The sequence below is a fragment of the Alligator mississippiensis genome, chromosome 2, assembly GCF_030867095.1.
Source record: "Alligator mississippiensis isolate rAllMis1 chromosome 2, rAllMis1, whole genome shotgun sequence".
Lineage (NCBI taxonomy): Eukaryota > Metazoa > Chordata > Crocodylia > Alligatoridae > Alligator > Alligator mississippiensis.
Genome location: NC_081825.1, coordinates 299,405,374 through 299,433,173, shown reverse-complemented (window position 1 = coordinate 299,433,173; position 27,800 = coordinate 299,405,374). Strand labels below are relative to the sequence as shown.

General features: G+C 48.3%; 1 protein-coding gene across 1 annotated transcript; it reads right to left on the bottom strand.

The window, feature by feature from the left end:
• GCH1 (GTP cyclohydrolase 1) lies at positions 1-27,800 on the bottom strand. The gene is made up of 6 exons (XM_006269687.4): positions 27,427-27,800; positions 12,053-12,162; positions 9,138-9,193; positions 4,850-4,881; positions 3,175-3,259; positions 1-2,499 (listed from the first exon to the last, which is right to left on the bottom strand). The coding sequence occupies exons 1-6, from the start codon at positions 27,716-27,718 to the stop codon at positions 2,373-2,375; spliced, it is 702 nt and encodes a 233-aa protein (XP_006269749.3). The 5' UTR covers positions 27,719-27,800; the 3' UTR covers positions 1-2,372.

The following is a 27,800-nucleotide window of genomic DNA, read 5'->3' as shown; positions in this document are numbered from 1 at the left end:
TCCAAAGGATAATACTGCACTTTAATGTGTTGGTACAATAGACTTGTATGCAGTACAACAGCAGACTGTAATGCCCTATACATATATACACTGGATGTAGTTAAAGCTCATTATCATCAAACACACGGTATTCCAAAACTCACCACAGTCTACAAAAGTCTGAACAAAATCCAAGGCCACGCATACAAATAGAGGTATGTTCCCAAGACTACAGATGATGCTGAAATAAAATACCAAAGCCTGGCGCCCTAATGAGAACTTTATCCTGGATAAATAGCTAACACCCAACCCATTCTGTTATCTCAGGTGCAAGACAATGCTTTACAAGAGACAGGCGGTTGCAACCAAATGAAAGTGAGTTCAGGAAAGTAGCAGTGCGCATGCGTCTTTGGTCCTTAAAAATGTTCTGAAGTTGCTAAGACAAAAAGAAAAAAAAAAAAAGAAGGAAAAAAAACCTCTTCCTCTGAACTCCAGACAAGTATGACTTAAGGCTTTTAAACCAAAAACGAATAAAAATATATTAAAGCTCAAAATAGTCAAATTCTGCTCCCAGAGACAGTAGAAATTGAGCGCTTTCATTAAAAAAAAATAAAAATAAAGTGACTTTGTGTGCATGTGTGAACAACAAGGTAGGCCCAGGACAGTACAAGTGCCACAGAGCAATGCATTGAGCGTGTCCATCCTGGCAGTAGTGAGATTAGTGTTTTCAGACTGAACACAATATCCTGTACAGTGCATTAAATGACAAATCCCAGCTGGTGTAATTAAGCAGAGACATCTTCAGTGTGTTTCTGGAAATTACTGGCAGTGAGTGGTGCTGGCAATTACAGAGCTGTAATAAGGGACGGCCACCCTTTTAGTCCTCGCGGTCACCCTGCTGTAAAGCTTCAGGCCTGATGGAAGCTAAGCCTGGCATTTTTCACTTTGCTTCTAGTAAAGGTTGAGAAAAGAGAGGCAAAAGTGTGTGCTGGGTCAGGACACTGCAGCTTGTAAGACCAAGATTCACCAGGGAGGTGAGCACATGGTGGACTTCATATAGTAACACCCAGAAGCATATATTGTGCCATATTAAATTAAACTGTGGTCCTATAATAATAATAATAATAATAATAATAAAAGTATGCAAAGTGTATTTTTTGCTAGTTCTAAGGGGAGAGAGTGATTTGTGCGTTGTATTGTATTGTCCAAATTAAAGAGTCAGAGAGTACTCATTAATTCTTTCCTAAGGATTTAATCAACTAGATCCAGTGCAGTTTGCTGTCTGATTTTCCATGCTGAGGTTTAACGTGTGTTTGGTGTCCCTGGAAATACATGGCTTGGTTGTCCCTATACAAGGGGCCAACTGAACAATGACGCCAGTGCATTTACAAGGGTCCCTGCCACAGAATTACACCCTCTCAGAAAGGACATTGAGAGCGGGCCACGCTAGCGAGCCCCTTCCCAAAGCTTTGGCCCAATGAACTAGAAACTTGAAATATTCTAAAAGGAAACTGTCAGTCTAGTCCAATCAACCCGTCAAAAAATCCAAGGAGGCAAATTCAACGAGATAAAGTGGTCAAAAAACCTCTTTGGAGTCATTAGCTCCCTTGCCAACTCAACAGCGGGTTGTATAAAGATTCCTTTAAAAAAAAAAATTAAACTTTGACTGGTAAAATCTTCTCACGCTGAGGCAGAGGAAGGTGCATAAAACCCTGAAGACAGGTAAGGCTGTACCCCTGAATTGTTTAGAAATTAGTTCCCTGCAAGGTAAGGACTAGAAAACAAGCGTCTTTAATTCACCATAAAACAACAGAAGGAGGCAGGCGAATGCTAACAAAATACATATCCTCACCAGACTCGGGTCACACGAAGAGGTATAACATACACGTTCAGAGACCGAAGCGAGACACGGCAGACGAGCTGCAATTAAAGTTACCGTAGGAGTCCTGAACTGTCCTGGGAGAGAATTCAGGAGCTTCCTGTTCAGGCATTGATGCATGTACGTGACCTTGCAAAAAACTCTGCAGCCTTTCAGTATTTCCTATGTCGCACTGTACTTCATTTACCAAAAACAGTTTTACGTTAGAAACAGGCTCTTCTCTCCCACCCCTCTGCTGCTTCTTCCGATGGCGGTCGATTTTGTGTTGTAGACGGGAGACAGCATAATTAAAAACTATTGGTAGCTGTGTTCCCCTGTGACACGAGAGACAGTTTAGAGATTCACAGGACCTACCTCTTTGTTACACTTGGGCTTGCGTGCAAGCCTCATACTGCACAAGTTAGGACAACAACTCACAACAGCTCGGATTAAAAATCAGATGTACAAATGGTGAGGGACAGACGAACACGGGACGGCACGACCGGGGAGAGTGCATTCGGAGAACGGCACCGTTTCAGCTTCTGATGAGCGACAAGAATTCCTCGCGAGTCTTTGGATCCTCCCGGAATACGCCCAGCATTGTGCTAGTCACTGTTTTACTGTTCATCTTCTGGACCCCACGCATTACCATGCACATGTGCCTAGCAGAAATGAAAGAGGTGCCATGTGAATCAGGCTGGTTTGCTCTATGTGGGCTGTGACAAGCAGCTGTTTTCCAGGGCCGCGTTTAACCCTGATGATCATTTGCAGAGAACTAACCTGCTCTTCAGGCAAATGAGTCTGTTGAAAGCATCTAAGTCGGTGTTTTGCAAGGAGCCTGAATAGTCAGGTTTCCAAATGCACTGGACTTGGAAGGTCTACTTCCCTTGAACAATAGCCTGCAAGCCTGGCATCGTTTTAATGCATGGCTAAAAATGCAGCAAAATACCTGTTTAGAAACACGAGCCGAGTGCTGCTGCAGAACGTACTTAGCCTTTAACGATGGCAGAATTTGGATCCAGGTTTATTTAAGACTGCTGGCTAAGCAGGCAGCTGCCACCACTGCATAAGATAAGAGACAGCCACCCTCCTCCCCGCACAGGGCTCTAATCCAGCAGCATGCTGACAGCTGAGAGGCAGCCAGCGCCGCGTGCCCTTGTGGAGGTGCCGGCTCATGAGCAGAGCTGTCACATGGCTAGACTGCGTACCCCACTTTGACGGAGACACGTCATGCAAGGAATAGCAGATGTGCAACATATAGACTGACGGGCCTTAAGCACAGCCCATCTGGAGTCCTGGCCTGTCACTACAGAGAAGAACGGCTCACGGTGACTTACGTTGCTTCGATAACCACTCCGACGCCAGCGGGCTGTAAGGCTTCGGTGATGGCTACTGCAATTTGTTTGGTAAGGCGCTCCTGGACTGCGGACACAACAGGGACACGAGAAGAATTAGGCACAGAAATGCCAGCCACCCCCCTGCTGCTGGATCTGGATCTCGCGCACGGGAGAGGGGGCACTGTTAGATAAGGGAATTCCTCTGTATCCCTGCACTTCCTGGCTATTGAGCTTAAGGCCCCCTCGACACATTCACAGTATTGCACAATTGACCGGTGAACTGTGCAATTACCTTGAGACCAGCTGCATGTGCACGGTACTTATCACACAATAAAAAGCTCCAAACTGCTATGAAGTTAGACCTTGAAAATGTGTACTAACTTTATAGCTGGTTGCCATCAAGCGTTAATTGGCACTGGACTTCCCCCCTGCAGCTGGGAGCCCTGCCAGCTTTGGGGGAGCCCTGTCCAAGACCCAGGACCGTTGGGGACTCTCAGCCCCGGCAAGTGCAGACTCAGGGTCCTGGTAGCACCCTGCAGTTGCCGGCACCCAGGATCCCTTCAGCATGCAGGGCATGGCTACCATCTCCCAGTCCTGGGGGTGCTTGAAACCCCCAGGGTGGGGAGATCTCCACTGCAGCGATCTGCCCTCCTGGGAGGGGTGCACGAAGACACCCTTGGGGTTGGCAGGTCACCGCAGAAGTGATCTCCCGGCTGTGGAGGGTGTGCAGGGTGCTCCCACGGCTGGGAGCTCCCAGACCCTGGGGAAAGGGGCTGTCACCATGATGCCGGGTGCCTCGGCACTGTCTTTTGAGAGCCCCGCTGCCAAGAACAGGCTGAGGGAAGGTACAAATGTTGGGGCAGGGAGGTCAAACCTATACTTGGCCAGGCCCAAATGCAACCCCCTAGTAATAGTTTCTTCTGTTTCCGCTGACCAGAAGAGCGGGTGGGATTTAGGGTCAACAACTCCACGAGAGAAGAGGAGTAGGAAAAAAAAAAGGAACCGAGAGCATACAATCCTCAAGGATACCCTCCGTTTCAGTAGTTACATGGCTCGTAGAAATGCCTGAGCTAGTGGTAAGATTTTGGACAAGGAAGGAAACACAGCACACAACTACAAATGCCTGTCCCCTGCCAACTCAGAGCATTTTCCCCCTAATGCCGCTCACAATTTGGCCGCATACAGCCCTGCTGCAAAAGCCCTACCAGCGGGTCAAAAGTGGTCATCTTCCTCCAGGCAGCAGAGACTACAACAGCCTGCGGTTCTCTTATGAGGATAAATTAGATCATTTAACCCAGAGAAGTGAAGACTGAGTGGGGATTTGAGGACAGTCTTCAAATACAGAGAAGGGTCATTCTAAAGAAGATGGCGATGAACTGGGTTTTTTCTTTAGCCACGGGGGGACAGGACAAGAAGTGATAGGCTTAAAATCTGCCCTGTTGCAATTTAAGTTGGATGTTATGAAGAACTGTCTCAAGTAGCAGTTCAGGACTGTGACAGATTATGTAGAGAGGGGGGTGAAGTCTGCATCCTTGGGGGTTTTTGAGGTGCAGGGTAAGTGAGCATCTGTCTGGGATGGTTTAGGCAAGAATCAGGGGGTTAAACCAGGCGACCCGCTACAGTCTCTTCCAGCCTTACTTTTCTACATGCCCCAAGAATAAAGCTGACTGCTCACCTTGTAATCTTCTACTGTATATCTCCACAATCCTAAAAAGAAGGAAAGTCAAAAGGCAGTTAGAGCACTTTCTAGGTGAAAACACAGACACTCGCCAAGGACCAGTTTATCAAGGTAGACACCAGGCTCTTGGCCCATCCCAGTGTCAGTGGGAGAGGAAACATCCTTCTGGCAGCCTGGACCGCTGTAATGACAGGGCTGGTCAGGGCAGCTGGCCCATAAGTAACAGGCATTTCACCCTTTGGGATCTCTCCCAGTTGCCTGTGGCTTGATGCTGGATTGTGCTTATGAAGGGCCCAAGCTGTGGCTCCCAAGATCTGCAGCGCCCCGTTGTACATCAGGCGCTCTGCAGTCGAGTAAGGCACCTTGCACCCTCTGAATACGGCCTCCCAGTGCTCTTCCTGGGAGCTATGGTGACATGGCTTCACAGCTGGAGCCTGGTCCTAGCTCAGCAGGAACAAGGTAAAACCGTGGGAGGATCTCGGATTTTGAAACGGAGCGTGTGGATGACGTCCTGCATCAACGCAACCCACATTTTTCTCCAATTCAAGAGAAACCACACGTCTTACTAGTCTGCAAGGGGCCTAGCTTTAGGTTATAAAGTTTCAGATCAGTGCAAAACCCAATATAAGAGTTCCAATGTGCACTCATTTGCTAGATTATATATTAGAGTTAACAAAAAACCCGCAACAAACTAGGCAAAAAATAGTCAAGAGAGCCATTAAGTCCTCTAGTCGTTGTAGTTAAATGTATGGTCTCCTATTCAGATTTGTAAAACGAAACCTAGTCTTTCTGAGTGTCGTGACAGTGCCTCCAATACATCACTGTCAGTCATTTCTGCACCTGAGTTCATGTCACCATACCCGAGTTATGGTTTTTAGCCACAGCTAAAGATAGGGTGACCATACAGCCCAGTTTAGCCAGGATTGTCCTGGATTTTGGCCGGCTGGTGAGAATTAAAATGAATATCCAGGAAACAAAGAGGTGCGGGCGTAGTCCGGAGGGGAGGCAAAGCACCGCGGAACAGCATGGCGCACCAGGTGGGTGGGCAGACAGGTGCTGCTCCCTGCCCACCCGCCTGCCTGGCACGCCATGCCACCCCGCCTGCAGCAGCGCCTCCGACTTGGGGGGTGCAACAGGGACCACTTGTTCTCACCCAAATGATGTGCTGTCTAAGAGCAGTGAGAGACTGTCACTAATGTTCACATGGGGGGGGAAAGAAAAAAAAAAAGGCATAAATGTTACAGGGATCATTTTAACACCGCTTTGGAAATAAAATGCAACTTTAACCCACTCCTGTTGCCACATAGATGATTTTGGGGTAACACAGAGAGTTACAGAGTTGTTATTCATGTAAATCAAGGGTGTTTTAGATAACGAAGTGACCACCCAAGGATGCTGCTATAAAAACCTCCTATGTTCTCCTTGGTAAATCTGGACAGAAGCCAGACATTTCTAGGCAAATACTAGCTAGGGGCACTAGCGATGAGACTGTGCTAAGAACAATGCTCTCTTGCTTTCTGAGTTAAATGATTATTCTCAAAAGTGACTCTAGGGGAGATAAATTAGGTATATTACCAACAAAGCAGCACTAATGTTGGGAAGGAATATTATGTACAAATTATTTAAAAAAAAAAAATGTTGACACTTTTCTAGATTTAAATTCAAGAGGATCTGCAAGCATATTTCTGCGTGTAAAAAAGTATTATTTGTGCCGGGTTACAAATGCATGCTGTAAAAACACAGAGAAATGTGTGTGTTTACTAAATACGGGTTATCCTTGACTATACAAACTCAACATATTAGAATAATCCTATTAGGATAGATTATACCTAAGGTACCAACAGCCTCATAAATCTTTGTTTGAATTGCAGGTTGCATTAAATAGGGCAAGGAAGGAATCTATTTTTTTAGCAAACAGTCAAAAAACAGACCATCCTTTAACCCAATCGGGACAATGAATATTTTGTTATCCAAGAACCTGAGCCTTCGCCACTGAAGCAGATGGGAATTTTACCACTGACTTTCAAAAAGGGCAGGATCAAACCCCCAAATGGGGAACCCCCCTGCCCCAGAAAAATCCTGGGCACTCCACAGTGTGTTTCTATAATAATGGGTAGAAAGAAAATGACATGCTTTTAACAAAATGTTGCCAACTGTAGAAGAATCATTTAAGAGCAGTGATAATTTCATTTTGAGTCCTTTTGTATCTTTGCAGTTTGAAGATAATTGCAGAGATGTGTATACACAAATCAGCTGATTTATACTTTGAGTCAGAAAAGGTAAAACATTAAGAACAAAGCCACTACAGTACTAGGGCAGCGGTTCTCCAGTGTTTTAGACTCGAGGTCCCCCTCGATACATTTGAGGCACTGCTCAAGACTGAAGGCACCCCTCGGAAAAATGCCAGCTCCTACTTTTCACTTATTTTTTATACCATAGAAAAAAAATAACAGCGTAAGATCACAACTGGTCAGAATGTTTCTGGCCCTCTGGATTCCTATTTGAAATCTCTGGGTTTACCTTGGCAGGACAGGTTCTTTGGGTAAATGTAATCTCTTTTATTAGAGCAGCTAAATAGTAGGGAAAAAATGTCCTTTGCAAGCTTTTGGGTACAAATGCCCTTCTTCAGGCACAGGGAGAGTGTGATGGTGTTTTGTGTTCTCCTGCGTGGAGCAGAAGCCAACATGCAAAATGCAGGTCTGTGAAAATGCAAAATGTGTGGCAGCGAGGAACAGAGGGGATGGAAGACTATAAGTGCAAGACACATAGGTGGCGGGGGAGGGTGATAAATGGGTTTATCTTGTGAATCCTTTTGCACGGCTATCAGTGCTACCACTGCACTGCACCCCGCAGCAGCTTTGAAAGGATCTCACAGCACCCCAGAGAATCACCATGCTAGGGAATCGTTTTACTAGGGCTGTTCACCTTTAGAAACCTGACTCAGAAATAACGCTGTGCAAGCCACCCTTTGAATTCCAGTTATAAGACTGTCGGGCAACCTGGATCTCAAGATGCCACCCATCCTATTCAGTGGCAGTAAAAGACAAAACAGACTGTAAAAAACTCTAGGCCACGCTTTTCTCCATGTCATAATAATAGTGCTTCCAGTGAAAGAGGCTCAGAGCATCACCTTCAATTCCCAGGATGCGTGCACATTATAGGGGCAGGGATGAATACAAAGGACCCTTGAAGTTCGGGGCTGAATAGTCTGCCTGATCCCATTAGCCTAGGCAACATGGTGCTTTGCAAGCTCTGATAACTTCTGCTGCATCGGGCTGACAGATGATCTCCCTCTAATGTGCAGTTGCTTTAAGAAACCTTTCTTGTTCTTCTCGGATCTTTGCAGCTCAGAGCCGGATTCCTTCTCCAAAATACGACAGGCTGAATTTAAAATGCTGTAGTGGCATTGTCTACCCACTCCCTTCCCACTCAGAAAACCCAGCATGCACATGGATTTACAGGGCTGACTCTCACTAGTGTTACTGGGAACTACATGTGTACATCCTCTGTATCGGAGAGGGAGTAGACAGACTCCTTCCATTCACGGGACTGCGGCTCACAACCTAATACATGCTTGCTATGGCCTTGCTATCACCCACAAGTCCTTATCCTTGATAAATGTCATTTTTCTGCCAGATTCAGCCCAGCATTTGATCCAAGAGCACATGCTGGGAAAGCTATTTGTGTGGCAAAGAGATTTCTGAAGTGTCCCGTAATGACTTTGGTTCCTAATCTGCACGTCACCCATAAATGCCATCCCTAGGCAGGCTCGCCGCAGGTTCCAGGGAAACAAAATGTCAGACTTAATTGAAGAGTCAATTAACACGGATGAAAAAAAAGTTTGAGATTCCATTTAACATAATCCAGAGATAGACTGTAATTATGCTTATTTACCATTTACAGGTCTTGAAGGTTTATAACCCAGAGTCCATTTTTATTAGTCAAAATCAGCTAATAAACGTCATCGGTTTTAGTGGCCGGTTTTCCAAACTAGCTTCTCAAAATAAGCACTTGCTCTACCTATGATAAGACCAGAGCACATCAGTTTTTTCGGGTATATTGCAGGAAGCACTGCAATTTTTTTCCCCCCAAGCAGCTTTGGTATAAACCAGCAGAGAGCAGCAATATAAGCTTTGGTTTTCCAGCAGACTTAATGATAAAGATGGGTTGAAATCCAAACCCAGAACAAAATACTGCCTGCTGCATTTTGGAGGGGGAGCAGATTAGAGAGATTAGCACAGCCCAGAATCCAATTTGTCATTGTTTTCATTAGATTAGCACTTACCTAGCAAGCTTGCTGAGACCAAGGACTTGTTTGTTGGGAAGATAACCAATATGTACCTGGAAAAAGCAGAGTCAGCCATTAGCAGGGTCAACACTATTGAGGACACCCGTGAAATGCATGCATAGTGTACAAGAGGTGCATTTCCTTCATGTCAAACTTTGAAACAGGAGTGGGTTTAACATCCAGAAGTCCCAGCATGTGGAAAGGAAGTGCTACCATGCAAGTCTGAAAGATGAGAGAGCAGCAAGCAGAGACTGACGGTGCCTGGCGAGTTCAGTGCTCGTGTGTACAGCGGCTACGTTTACTGGAAGAGATCCCCACTCTTACGTGTCGGCGGTTATTAGGCTTATTTATCTATTCTCAGGAAGGCTATAACCTACACGCAGACCTTAACACTGAGGTGAGATATAGACATTTTTAGGGAAGCATTTATCACTCAGTACAGCAAAGTTCAGCTAAGATAAATACAGCCTCCTTTTAATGCCTACAAAACATTTAAAATACAGAGCCTGTCCTTTTATTTTAGTTGGAAAATTCATCTGGCAAAAAGCCAACAAACTGAAACGCATTTAAAAGGCCAAGGCCTGCAACACGGATGTTACAGAAGATGAGATGAAGCCCGTATCTGTCCTGTTCAGATAGCGCATATCTGAACATTGTTCCAGTTTAATATGTAACTAGAGTATTCTCTGTTTCCAATAAAGACTGTCCCAAAAACGGTGACAATTTTCAGAGGTTGGCAAAAAGTGCCAAAGAGCTGACATGGGTTTACCGTTCTAGCAGACTGCAAACCACCATTTGGTGTCCTTGTACCACTGATTTGATATACGGGCCAAATTACAACAGTAGGAAGGGGTCAGTGTGGGGCTCTCTCTCATATTGCCGAGAGAACTGATCTTCTGGAAGCCTACTGTGCTGCACCTGTGGCTAATGAGACCACAATTGCCCCTAATTACCTGGCTACATTGTTCACTTCTATCACTTTTCTGTTGGGTAATCAACCAGCTGACACCTGGAAGACACGAAACATTTCAGAGCAAGTCAGAAGCACAGCTACTTGGAGATAAAGCAATGAGGTTTTGCTGCCCGTGGAAAACAGGTTGGCCGTGAGTTTTTAAACAGCACAGCAAATCCACCATTTGCTGGCGAGCATTGGTAGCATGCTTGATGTACCCAACAGGAGAATGGCTCGCCCAACGATACTTCAAGGCAAACCAAGGCTGTCGGCTGCCTGTTTTAGTGGTAGGGCCCAGTCAGTGTTTGCAAAGAGATTTCTCCAAACCACACAGGCTCAAGCTGCAAAATATAAAAAAGAACGCCACAGAAGTAATAAGAAAGAAAGAAAGAAGACACACGCTGTACAATAACTACACAACAGGCCATTAAAAAGCCAGAAGGCAAAGAGTAGCTTTACTTTCCATGGATAAATATTAGCAAAAGGGCAGGGAGGGAAACAAGAGGTGATGACCTTCAACCAGATGTATACAACACTGGCTTCTCTTCAAGTGACTGACTTTTAAGAAAATGGACTGTATTTTTTGCTCCTGTACCCCAAAGTCAGGCCCCCAAAATGAAGCTGTGTGCCTTAAGCAGGGAAGCTGATTTTTCTGCCCAGAATCAGAACACCCCATTTTGATTTCTGCTCCAAAACCAAATGCCCAGGAGCAGCAGCAGCATTGCTGTTCAAGCAGCCAAGGGAGTCCATTGACTTAGTGGCTCTTTTACTTTGCTCCACAGGTGTCGTCTGGCCTTTTTAATGGTCTTGGTGTTCAAGCTAACCTTCCTTCTGGCAATTCTGCTATCTGCTAGCAACTCCTGGTCTCTCTCCTCCTATTTCACAGCCTTGCAGGCCTTTTGGCTCTTGTCCTTGCTCTATGCAGCTGTAACGCTAGAAAAATCATATTCTCTTCATTTTGCCTTCCCAAAACCAAGGTGCATATTACATCCCAGGGCACGTTGTATGCACAAAAACACAGCACGTGGGAACGCAAGTGAGCATGGAGAGAATTTTAAAGGACACGGGAACACCTGCATTTCTACAGCCCACGTGTGCAGTGCAAAGAGGCATCGCATAGTAATATTTTATTATTTCTAATCATATGCAACAGTGAAATCTTTATCTCCAAAAGGAGACTAGACAGTTACCACACTGGGGTCACTTGACCAGTTGTCTTTTCCTGTCTAGTGCAGGGGGACTGGACCCAAAGATCTGCAAGGTCCCTTCTCGCCCCTAACGATCTATGGATTAGGGAGTGGTTCATCTTTCAGTGCTGCTAGGGGAGCAAAAAGTGGCAGATCACATGATAATAACTGATTATTCTGAGGGCCTCAGAATAAATATTAGCAAATTGAAAACCCTTAAAAGAAGGGTCAAAGGGGTCTTTTCAAAGGGTATCATCTGGAAGTCAGGCTTTTTGAGCAGCTCAGCTTCCACAAACAACCATCCGTCACTTCTGGATGTCTTTGGACCTGCAATTCTGCTGCCATTGTACTTGCCCATTTAAGACAGTGACACTAATCAGATGCTTGTACAATTTGTGGGATTTGGAGATGAATATGCACTGCCTGGCTTTTCAACTGTTCAGGCAAAAGCAAAGCTCCTGTCCAGGATGACCTGGTATAATATCAAGATGTCTGCCCTAAAGGCTTGGAACTGCTTCATGAAGAAGAGCTTTGATCTAAAATGTCAGAAACTATTAGGTTAATCAGACTGATAAAGGTTGAGCATTATATTTTAAGGGCTTAAATCCACACACAGCTTGCATTAAGGAGGTTTTCATAATTTGTATTCTGAATATCTACATCACAGCTGTTAGCTGCACGTAGTTATGGCTTTAAGAAAGGCAGCCAGGAAGCACACTTGAAAGATTTGTTTCAGTGCATATTGCAGGGTTTGTTTTGCAAAGAAGAATTACCTTTCCAACAAACGGAACCAGGTGATGTTCACACAGTGAAAACATGTCTATGTCCTTCACAATTACCATCTCATCGTGATCTTCATCGAAGATGGCATCATTCAGAACATCTGAAATTAAAATATTTGCATGAGAAATGTACACACGCAGAATGCGCAATACGCAGGAAATGCTGGTTTTCTTTCCACTTGATTTAGTAAAGAATCCACCCTATCAAATACACAATTGAACATCTATGTGTATTTTAGGGGATTGGAGGCATCTTTAAAAGCTAGGTACTAGGGCTGTGAGAAATTTCACTGGCTGTTTCATTTCGACACTGTTTCGACCAATTTTGAGTTTGAAACAGCAAAATCGAAACAAAACAAAAGCCCTTGAAATAGCCTCAAAACAAAACGAGGCTGGTTGAAACGTTTCAAAAGTCGAAACGTTTCGACCACAGGCTGGGGATGGGAAGTCAGTCCAGCTGAGCTGACTTCCCATCCCCAGTGCAAGATCCGGTGGGGGCGTCAGCCCAGCTGGGCTGCTTCCCCAATACCTGTGCTAGATTGTGCTGGGGCGGGAGGCAACCCAGCTAGGCTGCTTCGCCGACCCCTATGCTAGATTGCACCAGGGGCGGGAGGCAACCCAGCTGGGCTGGCTCCCGCCCCCAGCCCTATCTTGTGCAGGGGTCGGGGAAGCAGCCCAACTGGGCAATCTAGTGCTGGGGATGGGAAGTCAGTCCAGCTGGCCTGTCTCCCCATCCCCAGCGAAACTTGAAACAGCCTCGAAACAGCCTTTCTGTTCTGACGGAGCAGAACAGAACAGCTGTTTCGACTCGAAATGAAATTTGAGACAAAACACTGTTCTGTCGAACCGTCGAAACTCAAGTCAAAACAGAACGGTGCCATTTCGCACAGCCCTACTAGGTATAGACAGTCAAAAAGACCAAAATGGAATCGATCCAATCTTCGCAGGTTTGTCTAAACTGTGTAGATTGGACCGATAATGACCAGAATTCACATTTGCTCTTCAGTCACAAAAGGCAGGCAAATTCCTGCACTGGCGCAGGCCAGAAAGTGGGGGGCGCCGCTCAAGTATGCCTCCCAGTTGGCCAGCCATTGCCGAGCAGGGGCCACCCCTGATTGGCTGCCTGGAACATGCCTCCAACCCCCTGCTGTCTTGATGTAGGGAGGGGAGGAGCCCCTGTCAGTGCTGGCTCCCCTGATTGGGGCGTCTGCCCATGCCTCCGGGAGTATCCCCTGGCCCAGCCAAGGCTCCCCCCAAACCCTGCTCCACCCAGAGGCATAGAGGAGCAGAGGCTAGCCTGCCCAACCTGCGAGGTGGGGGTTAGTGGGGAGCTACACAGCATGCTGGGATGCCACAGGACTGTGAGGTTAACTTGAACCCTGAGCAGATCGGAGACAGAAGTTCGATAGACCGGTCTAACCTAAACTGGTTAAATCTGATGCTACATCCATCCAGGTCTATCTTAAACTGAGTTCAGCCATTTTGAAACTAGTCTATGTGCACTGAACTTCTGTTCTGTTCCAGGTTTAGACCAGTTTCTGATCACTTATACTGCTTTACATGTCATTTCTGTCCCTAGCCATAGACGGATGCATATCGCCCATCAATGATCTCCAGTAACCTTTTTCTTTAAATAATTTTCTAGGCCCATGTGACCTATTGAAACTCTTGGCAATCTATAGATGACATAGACATCTGTTTTGGAGACTGCGTGCTTTGGGCAAGGTCTGTGGCTGTCAGACCGCCTGCACCATTCAAGCTGCTTGTATCACATAACTGACATTAAAACAAATTTGTTCACAGGAAAACAAGCGTGGCTCCCCAAGTGTTTCAGAATGGGAAAAGTAGACAGCTAATGAAGCAACTCAGGAATTAAAGACTCGTTATTACAAGGCTACTGCTGAAAAAGAAGGCCTGGTTATACAGGATCTTCATGTTGTACTTGCTCGTCCATGTCCTGCATGGCAAAGTCCAGCTGGGCTAGGGTTCAGGCCAGAGGCAAGCCAGCACAAAGGTCCACCCTGTACTTAAAAACTAGTGCCTAGCATGGGATAAACACACCCAGGCAAGAGTGATTTAGGCACGTGGTAGCAACCTGACAAGATAATTCCCCTTTCCCATGTTTCACTTTGTGGCTAATGATGGCATAGAGCCTCTCAAACTAGTTTCTGGCTTGATGCAACACCATCCATCTCCAGCGCTTGCCTCTTCAAGCTCCCTCAAAGTACGGGACAGAGTCCATCAGCTAATGGAGATACAGCCTGTTTTACCTGCACTCCAAACAGAGCTACTTTAAAAAAAGGATGACAGCGAGGAAAGCAGAGGGAAGGAGACTAGGCGGCTCCTCCTGTAGCAAACGGGCGCTGCCCGAGTGCAATGCCTGCAGCCTTTGTGCTGTTCCCAAAGGACGGTACCCAGCTCCTTAGCCTACGTCCGACTGAGGTCAGTCCTACATCATGCATCACGGAGGATCCCAAGAGGCCAGACTATATTGAGAGATGTCAGAAGGATGTTAACCAATGCCCCGAGGTAAGAGACCCAGCCTGAAATTTAGAAAGGGAAGCGGAGATCAGCCCAAGTTGCTGTCTGCTCTCTCTCTGTAACCTCAAGCCTGCAACGGCTACGTTAGCAATTCAATGGGGCATCCAGCCAGCCTAATAGGAACAGCTAATGAAAAGAGGCTGCTCATAGGTTCATACCGGGTATTTTGTGTAGCCTGAAGCAACTACTAGACAGCTCCTGAGTACCATAAAAAGAGCAGGGCGAACAAGAACAAAGGGTGCCGTGCACTGGCGGTAACTTCGTTAAAAAGGTTCACTCTGGTCCTCGAGTGACTCAGTGGTTAATATACCAGTTCAACAGTTGTGCCCGCCGCATAATGTTATACACCTTCCCTCCAACACGCACGTCTACCTAATGGCTGCCATCTGGTGCCGACAGCGTATCGCCGTCGCAGAGTGTTTTAATTTCCTGCGTGCTATCAGCAGGATGCAGGTAACCCTGGAAACCAGCATCTGCGACATTCTGCCTTTGATGAGTGCTCGTTACCACGAAGGCCTGGCGACCTCAGCAAGACGCAACCTCGGAGCGTCGTCTGGGCTGCTAAGCGGACCGGGAATGATGGGTGGGCCCTGAAAAGATGAGGTGGCTTCTTCAGAGAGCTGTGCCCATTGCGGGAGTCAGTCCAAGAGATGGGGAGGAATAGTGGGACGGGGGGAGCGGGAGAGGCACACACTCCTCAGGGCTGATGGGTCCCCATCAGACGCAAGAACAGCAGCAGCGACCAACTATGTGCCACCAGGGCAGGGAGGAAAAAAGTGCCGAGAGCCAATTCGAGCAGCCGCAGTCCAGAGGAGGCTGCCCGTGCACGTGGTCCTGTGCGGAAAGGCATCCGCCGAGCTCCATGCAGCTGGGAGCACGGTCCCCTGCCGTGTGCCAGCAGAGCCAATGCATTCCCGAGACCTGCACCATCCAGGGACCCAACGTCCCAGCACGGAGCCCTCCCCAGGACAGAGACCACCCCGAGGAGCTCAGCCAGCGCAGGGGAGCAGAGGGGACAGAAGACAGGATAGCCCAGAGCGGTGTAAGCCATCAGCACTCCCTCTCTGCTGTGCAAACAGCTCAAACAGCTGCCTGTCTCCTTCCTCACCCCATTCCTTTCTGCCTCGAGTTCACACTCCTCACCTTTTCAAGTGCCAAATAGCTCTGCCCCTGCCGGGCGGCCAGCTGGGACGGTCCTCGTCACCAGGACTCGCAGGGTCCCGATGGGGCCTCGTACTCCAACAGGACAAATCTCAGGACCAGCTCACCGAACACCTATGACTCCCAGCAGGGTTCAAGGGTCCCCACTTTGTCCTAACCCATCAAAGCCTTCATGCCTTTCCCCTTATGCCCTCCATTTCCAGTAAGCTTCTTGCCCGTGGGCCAAGCTCCTTCCCTCTCTTCCGGCTCATCCTTGTCGTGCTCCTCTCCAAGCCAGCGCTGCCGGTCACTGCACCATGTCCAAGCCCCAGGAAAACTGTCTCCTTCTCCCACCTCTGGCCATAAACACAGTAAGCAATCGCTCATGTCTCCAGAGGCTTGGTCTGAAAGGGGTTGAGCCTATTCAGACAGTGTCAGGAAGGTCAAGGTCAGCTGGTAACAGGGTCTCTTTCCAAACTGGGAGCTTCCACGAAGGACAACTGCAAGCCAACAGGGACCCTGCTTAATGAATTAGGCAGAATGATACAGCTTTTTGGAGGGGAGCTATTTGAGTGACAACGGCTCACTCAACAATCCCGAACTTTGTCGGGAGAGACCTTTTCGGGACTGATGTCCGGTGCTAGGCACTGTACGGACCACCCCTGCTCCACAGAGCTTAGGCAGAGGAGACAAGACGGCGGGCAAGTGGGAAAAGAGAAGAGCCGGGAGGGGAAGCAGCGTAGCGGGGGTCCCACCAGCCAGCCACGGGGCTGGGACCAGGACGCAGGGCTCCCACCACACTGCCACGGTACCATAGGCACCTCTTTTTTCCCCTTTGACCGAAAGAATAAAGCCGACCTGGCAGACTTCCCAGAGGAAAAGGAAGGGAAGACAAACCATGAGACCCTTCGCCTTTTCCAAGCCGTCAGCATCTCGCTCACCGCTCTGCTTCATCTTTAAAGCCAGTCCCAGCAGTTTGAGTCACCTGAATTTTCTAGCTTGAGACTAGCCAACTGCAGGTCCGGCCTGGCGGCTCCACGGAGGCTGAAGGGGTAGAAGAATTAGCAGACTAGCAAAACTGGTAATTGGGGAAAAAAAAGAAAAAACACCTTTAAGAGCCTGGGAGACAGGGCCAGAAGAATGACCTCAAAACTAGCAAGTGGCTTTCTTCTCAAGCAAGACGCCAGACACGCACCTGAAAGGGAAGCAGGTTAGCTGGAGAGCCTTGTGGCCATACCACAGCTCCCCGTGGCAAAGGAGCGCGTGGCCTTAGTGTCACCCAGACCTGTGGTATGAGAGCTGGTGCATCTGGCAGACACGGAGATTAAGTCTTCTCATTTTTGTGAAGATGCGGAGGTTTTCCTTTGCAAAAAACCCCCCTGCTTCCCCCCCTTCTCCCACAGCACCTCCTGCTCTATTGCTTTCAGGAGGTCCCTTGTTAGTAGGAGCACTCTGCCCTCCTTTCCTCCACTATTTGGTACAGAAAAGGAATCCACGGATGCTAAGACGACTATAGCAAAGAGATGGAAAGGGGGTTGCTGGACCCTCCTGTGACCCGCTGCTCTAATTGTCTCACTTTCCAGATGCGACAAGGCCATGGCTGCACCCGGGCCACGTAGGGGATGCTCCTGCAGCAGCACTTGGATAGCAGAAAACCGTCCCCTCCTAAGTCAGTAAACTGGAGAACAGCTAAGGAAGTTGAATGCAAAACCTTCCCAGACCCATCGTGATATTAAAAGGCTCCAATTCAGTTCAAACATGAATGCTTTGAGGGCCGGCAGGCAGCAGACATAAGAGGTAGAGCTAGGCGTGCGATTGTCAGAGTATCCGGCGGTAGTTGTCTCTGACCCAGAGCCAAGCGACTGCCATGGAGACTTTAATATGTCATAAAACTAAAGCAGCCGCATTCATTGAGAAACAGCTCCTGCAACACTATGGGCAGAATTTAAATAATACCTTTATCTACAAAATGACAGGGGATGAAAGCAAAAGTCAGAATCAGATGAGAGCAAGGAACAAGAGAGACCTTTTCGGGATTTTGCGTCATGGAGAAAAAGGACCTGTTGCTATAGAAACTATTTGCATGGCTTTAATGTAGCATGGGAAAGCAAAAGCACCTCTAGCAAGCAGAGGAGATGCAGCGTCTGCCCAGACAGCTGGCTGGTTAGGTCAGGAGAATGAAAGATGAGGCCACTATACGGAACGGCCTCTTAAAACATCCCATTAGATCCATGATGCTTGAGACACTTGATATATTCGTTTCCTGCGACAGCGCATCCACAGTGGAGGTGTGAGAAATTTATCATTTGCTTTCTCTGACAAAGCAGCCGATAGTTGGGGAAGGTCTTTTTCTTTTCAACCAGTTCTCCCCCACCCCCTTATACACACTTGAAGAACAAAGTTTCATTTGCTTTCATGATTCCCCTGGAAGTTTGGTCTATTCTAGAGTCGAGACACGGGTCCAGAGAAGGGCAAGCTCTCGCGAGCATCCTCATTTTAAAGACCAGCAGGAAGATGAATCTCCCACTCCAGACAGGGGTCCGGGCAGATTAACAACTATATAGCTTTTAAATGCATGGGTGGGGACTCACTGCTGGGGAGCACACCTCAGCAAAGCCATCGTTTCATCTGTCCGCTCCTGTCCCACAGTAAGGGGAGCTATAATATGTGGCAACTCAACCCCTTCCCGAGGGACAGGAGTGGAGACCTGAGCTAGATCCGTGGGAACTACAGTACATCCTACCCCATAACATGTCCCTATAAAACAGCCTAACGGTTCATCTGTCCGTCTCCCACGATGTCCAGTGGTAGGAACCAGACTGAGAATACTGTCCACATCTAACTAACATCATAGGCAACGTGAGAGACCAAGGATTTGAATATCTGCAAAGAGCAAATTGCATTCATCCCCCCAAAAGCAAAGAAGCTGGCCCCTCTTGGTTGGAAGTGGGGTACACTGAAGGCCTGGCGTGTGGTTAGCTTTGGCAACTACTCTTGCAGCAACACGGCTCTGACTGCTGTTGTCCTACTACTTTACCTGTGGCAGGCCAGGGGGTTATGCCTTGTAGCTGTGCAAGGGAGGTGACTTTTGCACAGTGCGATGCCTCTGGAAGGATAATCAAATGCACAAGTGCAACATGGGTGACAACCGGCCAGATGGCAGCTCTGCAAGACTACGATCTAGGAGTCTCGGTGCATCTGGGTCCATCCCAGATAATGCATGGACACTTGAGTAATTTTAGTAAGAGAATTTGCATGGGATGGACACTCAGTCATTTTAGTAATAGGGTTTGCATGGGATGGTTTGGATAGGGATGATCTTGCAGGGGGATCGGGCTACATAACCTCTAGGGATCCCTTCTGGTCCTGCTTTTCAATTATTCTAAGATTTTTTTTTTTTTGTTAGCTTGTGGCAACTTCTGCCCACGATTCAAATGCTGGGCATGGGTAGAAAGAGCAGAGTTGTAAATCAAAATTACTGTAATTTTACAAGGTTTATGGGACCTTGAATTGCTTCTGGTTAAGAGGCAGAGAGCAAAGTTTTCAATATATCCAGGTAACTGTAATAACTGCAATTAAGCAAAGTTTTCTTTGCAAACAAGTTAGTGGGAAGAGTGGTTCTTAAATATGAAAAAAAATACAAGATATCAGAACGAAGAATTATTCACTGCCATGCATATGATTTATCTGGTAGAACTGAAAAGTTGTGAAGAAAGGAATGGATTTTGGATTATGTCAGGTTTGGGAGAGACGCACCATTAGTTTGGGACCTTTTTAATAAAGAAAGGCTCCAGAATTAAAATTGGAGATGAAGAGAATTGTGTTTAAATTAACAGAAAGAATACAAGAGAAATTGTGTGCAATGAACCCTCTAAAAACATACCAGTCAGGTGGGATTTATAACAATCCTCATGCCAAAAAGGTCTTCTGAAGTGTGAAAAAGGTCAGTCATTTTAATCCCTTGGAGCAACTGAAAGACTGCATTCATCCCAGATGGATTTAATTGCTTCAAAAAGGCTCCACTGCTAATTCCAGAAACCGAGCCTGAAGTTTAGCTGAGTACGTACTTGATTTATTAGAAAGCAAAGGGAGAGGAAAGGCAATATTGCTAATTTTGTGTGCTGTTTGTATCTATTTATTTGACTTCCAAAAGTGCTCTCTGTTCTGCCGGGAGAGATTTGAGTCTATTCACATGGAAGATCACAGTTATTACAGATTCTCTGATGAAACAAAGATTAAGTTCTTAAAGTGGTCTTCCGTCAATACCTTTATTAATATGAAGCCAAAGCGGGAAGATGTAGCAACTCATTAAAATTGTATCAAGATTTCATAACATTGCCATAATATTAGGGGACACGTTGAAAGTTTATTCTAAAAGCCGACAGCCAGGCTGGGAGTGGGGAAGTTGAAACAATGGATTAAGAAAGGCCATGCAAAAGGCTTTAACGAGCAGGATCCTCAAACAAGATTTAACAACTTCTAGCTAAAACCTGAAACGAGCAAATGAGTGCATTTGGGTTGGAAGACACCGGTCTTTGGGTAAATCGGATGTCTTTTATTTGACCAACTCAAATAGTTGGAAGCATGCTTCTTTGGACACACCGCAAGATCCAAAAATCTTAAATACACAGACACCCCAGGGAAAGTGAATCAAGATTTTGTTCCAGTTCCTTTCCCAATTTTTAGGAAACCCCCCAGATATAGCCATAGGAAGCTAGCAATGCAAGCAAGGTTGAAGTTTAACGAGGAGCAGGCTGTGTTTTGTCCAAACGGGCTGCAAGAGAGCTAGCAACCTCGGTATCACGTCCCCAACAACAGCGGAGAACGGAGTCACCTGCCATCTCTCAGAAACGGGCAGGTTTGCCGATCAAACAGTCTGTTTGCTCAAGCTGTCGACGGTCTGTTTTCACACGCTGGTGTTTTAGCCAGCACCGTCCTCAGCAAACCGACTAAGCTTGAGAGACTCGAGAGTCTGCCCCACCATTATCATCTGCTAAAATACCAACTCCACTGAGCCAGAAGAAAATGAGGATTTAACAGTAAGGTTGTATTTATTCCATATTTGCCATACAAGCAAAAAGCATTATAAGATGCACGTGACAGGTCTCATTCTTAGTGCTGGAAGTTACCAGATGATAACAATTTTGCCTTAAGGAGATGTACAAAAAAAAAGGATCATTTAATGACTGGATACAAAAATCACAGGACTAACCGTTTGAATCAAGGCAGGTTCAGAAAGCCAGGATCTCCGAACAAGAAAATCAGTTTTCCACCTGCATATAGTGTTTCTGTATTAAATGTGCATAACTGCTGGCCCCACGGTAAAAGGTCCTGCATTTAACAAAGCGTCAATCCATGCGCTGCCGTTGGCAGAAGAGGCAGTTCAGCGTGCCGCCATGCTTTAGGGCTGTTTTGCTGAAAAATGGGCTTTTTGCCTTGCATCACTAGCTCTGCTTGTACAGCCACTGCAGCTCCGAATGGACGCGCTGTTTTACTCGCACCACTTTAACATAATGAAAACCAAAGTTATTTTCCTTCTGCAAAGGCCTAATGTTCATTAGGGCCAGTGTCTGGTGTCTCCTGTGGTCTTTCAGAACCAGGACCAACTATTATTGCTCCTCTTCTCGCGATGCTGAAGGTCCCCTTTTAAATTTAGATTAGCCCCATTCATTTCCAGGACCTTGGGTCTAGTGGGCCTTTAGGACTTGGCTGACGTACAGCATTGCCACTCACTGCTGCTCACGGATCCGGTCTTGGTACACACTATTCTAGTCTGCAATGTTTATTTTAATAGCTTTGCAGACAGCAGCCTTCGATAAAGCTGCCGAGTATTATTAAACGAGGGATTACACCCCTCCTTACAAAACAAGGCTGAACTTTAGAGCGACCGAACCAAGAGTACAAAACTAAATTAAAAAGACAGCCAGCATTGACTAGCTGTCCAGCTTGATTTTCGGTTGCAGAACGTCCAGTTGACAAGTTTCCAGTCTAATTTATTCCCACAGCTAATCTCATGGCTCATTAGAGCCTTACTCTGATGAGATGATTCGGCTTCCTTGCTATTTAAGTTTAAGGAGTGGAAGTCTTCTGGCCACCCCTATTGATACAAGAAACATCAGGAAGACTCCCCTTACAGATCAGCCTTCCTCCACCTGCAGAGCCAAATAGGAAGCTCTAATTGCTGATAATTTTATACTGGTGGTTTAGACTGATTAAGTCACTGGGGGAAAGGACATGATAAAAAGCTTGTTTCTATAGTAGCACAGATCAGTTGTCTGGCTTAAAAAAGGTAGGGTATTGACCAAACCCAGATGTTTTAACCCGAAAAAAGGATGTGTGACCTAGAATCAAAGTTCGATCCTGACATTGTTCTGGCTCTTCGGAGGTGATGTCCAGCTACGCAGACATTCAATATTACATTCAAATCTGTTATCTGTGCTCTGCGACACGTACTGAAGATGAGTCAGGAACACGACTATTTAAGCAAGGCCAAATCAGCAGTGGGAGACATCCAGTGGCAGTGAAAATGACCCAATAGGGTAGGTGAGAATTGACTCTGAACTTATTTTGCTGCTTTAATTACATATGGGTAGCTCAAAATTGAGTAGATTTTGTATTTAGTCTCATTCCCGCCTTTCCACAAATGCAGGGCTTTTCTTCCAGAATAATCAAGAAAAATAGTACCGTATCAGGAACCAAAGAAGTGACACAAAGCTATGGGGAGAAGTGGACACGCCGGAGGGCAGGGAACAACTGCAAGCAGACCTGGATAGGTTGCACAAGTGGGCAGAAAACAACAGGATGCAGTTCAACAAGGAGAAATGCAAAGTGCTGCACCTAGGGAGGAAAAATGTCCAGCACACCTACAGCCTAGGGAATGACCTGCTGGGTGGCACAGAGGTGGAAAGGGATCTTGGAGTCCTAGTGGACTCCAAGATGAACATGAGTCGGCAGTGTGACGAAGCCATCAGAAAAGCCAATGGCACTTTATCGTGCATCAGCAGATGCATGACGAATAGGTCCAGGGAGGTGATACTTCCCCTCTATAGGGCGCTGGTCAGACCGCAGTTGGAGTACTGCGTGCAATTCTGGGCGCCACACTTCAAGAAGAAGGATGCGGATAACCTGGAGAGGGTCCAGAGAAGGGCCACTCGTATGGTCAAGAGCCTGCAGACCAAGCCCTACGAGGAGAGACTAGAGAAACTGGATCTTTTCAGCCTCCGCAAGAGAAGGTTGAGAGGCGACCTTGTGGCTGCCTATAAGTTCATCACGGGGGCACAGAAGGGAATTGGTGAGTATTTATTCACCAAGGCGCCCCCAGGGGTTACAGGAAACAATGGCCACAAGCTAGCAGAGAGCAGATTTAGACTGGACATTAGGAAGATCTTCTTCACAGTTCGAGTGGCCAAGGTGTGGAACGGGCTCCCAAGGGAGGTGGTGCTCTCCCCTACCCTGGGGGTCTTCAAGAGGAGGTTAGATAGGCATCTAGCTGGGGTCATCTAGACCCAGCACTCTTTCCTCCTTATGCAGGGGGCCGGACTCGATGATCTATTGAGGTCCCTTCCGACCCTAACACCTATGAATCTATAAGTGACATACGATGGCTTGGGGGCAAGAGAAATTTACTCAGTTGAAGTTTGCTTTGAGTAGCTAAATATTATACTCATTTGCTGTTCCCTCCCATCCAAGATAAAAAATAAATAAATAAAATGGCTCGGGGGGGGCAGGGGGGGCTTACTAAAAAACCAAACAAAACTAGCTAGCCAAAAAAACCTCCCTCCCCATAACACTAAGCTCTCTTTAGTAAGAAGCTTTCAATTGAAGCCCAAGAAATCTCCTCCACCCCCTGACAATTTTAGCTCACTCAGGACCTACCAGTTTCAAGGGTTTTTCTCTTTCAAAGGAAAGAGGTTCCCTAATTAGAAGAAAAAAAGCCCCACACAAGATCTTTGGGGTCTTAAATAAGCAGATTTAAAAAAAAAAAAAAAAAAAAAAATCTTTTGCAAAGGAACTTAAAAAAAAAATAGCACTCGTGGCTGACCCTATACAAGACACATGCATTAAGTGAGCTGGAAAATGCTAATCACACCCAGAGCGTATGCAGCTGGTTGTGTGCTGCACCCTTGCTCTCTCCTTCCTGGGGCTGCAGGATGAGATGAAAGGGCGCTGCAGGGCAGACCCTTCCCCCCCCCAAATCCTTCCCTAATATTCTGGCCGCAGCACCCAAGCTACAAGTGGCTCAGCACAGAAAGTGCTATTTTCTCCCACTCTATGCATTGAGTCTTTCCTGCAAAAGCTTCTTTTGAGCTGGAGTCCGCTGGTCCCCGTTCACCGAGGGATGCGTATGGCATCATGGCTCCGATTAACACTAATGGTCTAGCCCGGCTCAGCAGCCCACAGCATCTCTGCTTTACTGCATTGCAAAGCTTGGGTGCTCAGACTGTCACAAGAAGCCTCCGGGGCAGACACAAAGGCTGAAAGACAAGAGCAAGAAGAGGATAACTCACAAATGCAAGCAGCAAGGGACAGCGCTCCAGGCAATCGTGTGTGTGAAGGATCATACAGCCCCTACCTTCTCATTTGGAAAATTAAGCTGAGCATTTTAAATACGTGCAGGTTGCCCATCCAGCATGCTTCTGCCCCATTTCTTCTATTCTTAATTCAACTTGACAGCTAAAGACTCTCTGCTGGTTTCTCCAGGGGCAAAGAAAACACCTCTAGAAATAAAAGCTGCCTCCAGTTGTTCACAGTCTCACAGGGGTGATTTTTGGAGTCCCGCAATCACACTACATACGGGGATCACTCCGTCGTGCAAACTCCTCTCTCAGGCTGGCTCTGCAAACCTCCAAGAACACAGCGGCTCAGTACCAGCATTTACACGCTTTGCACTAGCGTTTGCAGACCCCAGGCAAGCCGAGGGCCTCGCTGTGCTGGGCACTGCAGATGGACCTTGCAGCACTGAGACACAGTGACAGGTGCTATATAAAAGCCTCCTTTCTGCAAGTGTAAGCACATGCTTTTTAGAAGCCGAGTCCAAGGGCATTTTGCTGGACAGCCAGAGGGCTCTGCTGCTAACTCTGCCTACATTTCCGTGATGGAAACTGAAGAGGAAAGATTGCCTCCAACGGGAGGGGAAGACAGGCTGTTCCTTTAGGAAGGAAGGGGGAGTACAACAGGGGAGGCCGGGGCAGTGCAAAGGGATTCAGTCTCCTTGAAGATGAGATGTGCTTGTTCCCACCTCGCCCATCTCACCAGTCCAAAAGGAAACGCATAAGGAAGGACAGCGCTCCTGGAGCCTGGATCCCATACAAAGCAAGTTTTCCCTGGAAAAGCCTGAACATTACCACCCAGTCCTGCCACCTCTTCCCCCATGGAGCAACCAGCACACCCAAGGAGCAGCTGCACGCTACCACAAAGGGCTCTCCCACTGCCCTCCGGAGCTGCACGTCACCCACCATGACCGTCCTCTGCAGGGACAGGGTTTGGCTAGGCAGGAAATGTTGACACCTGAGTAAATGCCTTGGTTGAAGACCTAGGAACAAGCAGCATTTTACTCTCCTTCTTGTCACGCATCCTCCACCAATGCCATCCCGTACACTGTTAAGAGGGAACTTTTCAGCCTTTGCTGTCTGGCAAGGCGCACTGCAGTCCTACAGGCAGAGCCCGATACAGTCCAGGGTGCATGGGACAGGAGGGACAAAAAGCTACTGAATAACTTAGGAACTGCATTGGTTCACACGGCTGCTGCCTATAAAAGCACTAGCTATTAGTCACTATGGGGAAGTGAGACGGCAAGTGTGCTGCGATAACCTGAGCTGGAGAAGGCAGTGGAGGGCTTTTGTCCAGGTGACAGCAAACAGGCAACAGCCAGGCTGGCAAAAAGCAAAGTTAGGAGTTAGTTGGGAGCCGGAGGACGAAAGCAGGCTGCGGACCAGACCGACTGGCCTGCAGGTTTCTCATTCGTGCTGCTGCTCGTCACACCTCGAGCTTCTGGAGCGTCCCTAGATCTGCAGCCAGATGCTTCCCAAGTCCATACGCCGCCAAGGCAAGCACGCAGCTGGCTTTCATTTGGGAAACAGCACTCCCATCTTGCTTTTTAATTTAATTTTTTTTGTAATGGCTGTAACACTTCCCATTTGCAGACCTTCAAGATGTAACTGCTTGCATTAACCGGTCTGCAGGGGTTTCATTCTACACTAAAACAAGGACACATTAGCATTGGGCACGGACAGATGACCCAGTAGTGTTTGTCCAGCACAAGTGCTGAATTTCCATGGGGGAAGGGTGGACCAGCGTATCTAGATAACCTGGATTAGGAGTGTGGTGGATACCTGCAAGCTAAAGGACTCAACTGCCCAGTGAGAGTCAGGGGTGGGGGAAGTGGCTCTACTACAGGCAATAAATACCCTAAGGAGATGGGCAGCCCCATAACGCCAGGTGCAAGTTGGAGAGAGGCTGCTATTACTGAACTCAGTAAGTGCAAGACGCAGCCTACCCATGACCCCTGCACTGCTGGCAGGAGAGGAGTTGCAGCGGGGAGGAGGAAGGGAAGGCACTGGCAGCCAGTCTCGCTCTTCTGTCTTTTCCCCAGCTGGCCTCTCCCTCCCCTCCTTCCTTCCTGCTACCTCCGTGACTCAACTTTTTCATTCAGCAACAGCCCGGCTGACACCAATGACAGTATCGCTGCTGCCACACGGTCCTGGATTGCATCACGTGGACCGCAGGCTTTCTGCTTTCCATACGCTGCTGCCCGACAAGGCTGGGAGCAGGAGCAGAGGCCCCACCGAGCCTGGGGCCAGGGGGGCTTCTCCCTCTCCCCGAAACGCTCCTCGAGAAACCTGCCCGACATGCGCGCATGATTCACTCATTGGAAGTTTTCATTTCAAGTTCATCCGTATGAGCAATCGCAGTCCAGGGAAACCCAGCCAGCTCCTGGCCCAGGACTAAATGCTGGGCAAACCTCAGGGAAAGAAGAAGTCACAACTCCAGGGAGTTGCCAGTCTTGCGTCAGGAGGGAGAGGAAGATGCCAGAGCTCCCTTTCTCCTGTGCCCGGCCAGCGCGCGTCTGGTTTAAAAGCATTTTGGAAATCTACCTGTGGAAAGTTTGACAAGTTCATGACTTTGGGGCAGGGGGAGAAAGCAGAGAGCAGGCCCGCCGCTTCCCAGCGACCTCCTCTCCAGGCCCAGCTGTAGCTGCGTGCGGCTGGCGACACGACGGTCCCCAGAGCAGAGCTGAGGCCGTCTCAGTTTCTGTCTCCGGGAAAGCCAGCCCTCGAGGCTCTCGCCCTCTCGAGGCCAGGAGTCGGTGCGACCCCCCCCGGCGCACGAAGCCAGCAGAGGAGGGTGCCGAGAGGGACTGGTTTTCCTTCCCAGAGAAGGAGCCCCCGGTGTCGGCCACTCCCGCACCTGGGGCATGGTTAGGACACAGGAACACCAAGGCAGGTGCCCCCCTCGCCCCAAGGGCCTCTGCCGTCTCCTCCCTAGCACGAGGAAGGAGACATGCAACCAGCTGAGCATCCTAGACCATGAGCTGGCAGGAAGTGTGGCTTTCCCTGGGAAAGTCCCCGCTCTCTCCAGCTGGCTGGGTCCCGGCAGGGCAGGGCTCGGTGCCGGGCACCCTTGCCGGGTCCAGTCTGCGGGGCAGGGCTGGGGAAAGCGCCCGGGCGGTGGAGGCGAGCCCCTACCTGCGATGGTCTCCTGGTAGCCCTTGGTGAAGAACTGCATGGCCGTGGCCGCCCGCCACGGCGTCTTGAGCAGCCCCTGGCGCTGCGGGTCCTCGCCCAGGGCGCGCAGGATGGAGGTGTAGGCGGCGGCCAGCCCCGGCAGGTGCAGCGCGTTGTCCTCCTCGCTGCGCGGCCGCTCCTCCCGCCAGCCGGCCAGGCACCGCGCCGACCCGCCCGCCGGGCCGGGCAGCGGGGCCGGCTTCTCGGGCTCCGGCCCGAACCCGTTGCAGCTCAGCCCCCGGGCCGGCTCCATGCCGCGCTGCAGCGCGGGCTCCCGGAACGCTCCAGCCGGCGCCCGCGAACGCTCCAGCGTGGCCCCCAACGCCCCGCGCCGC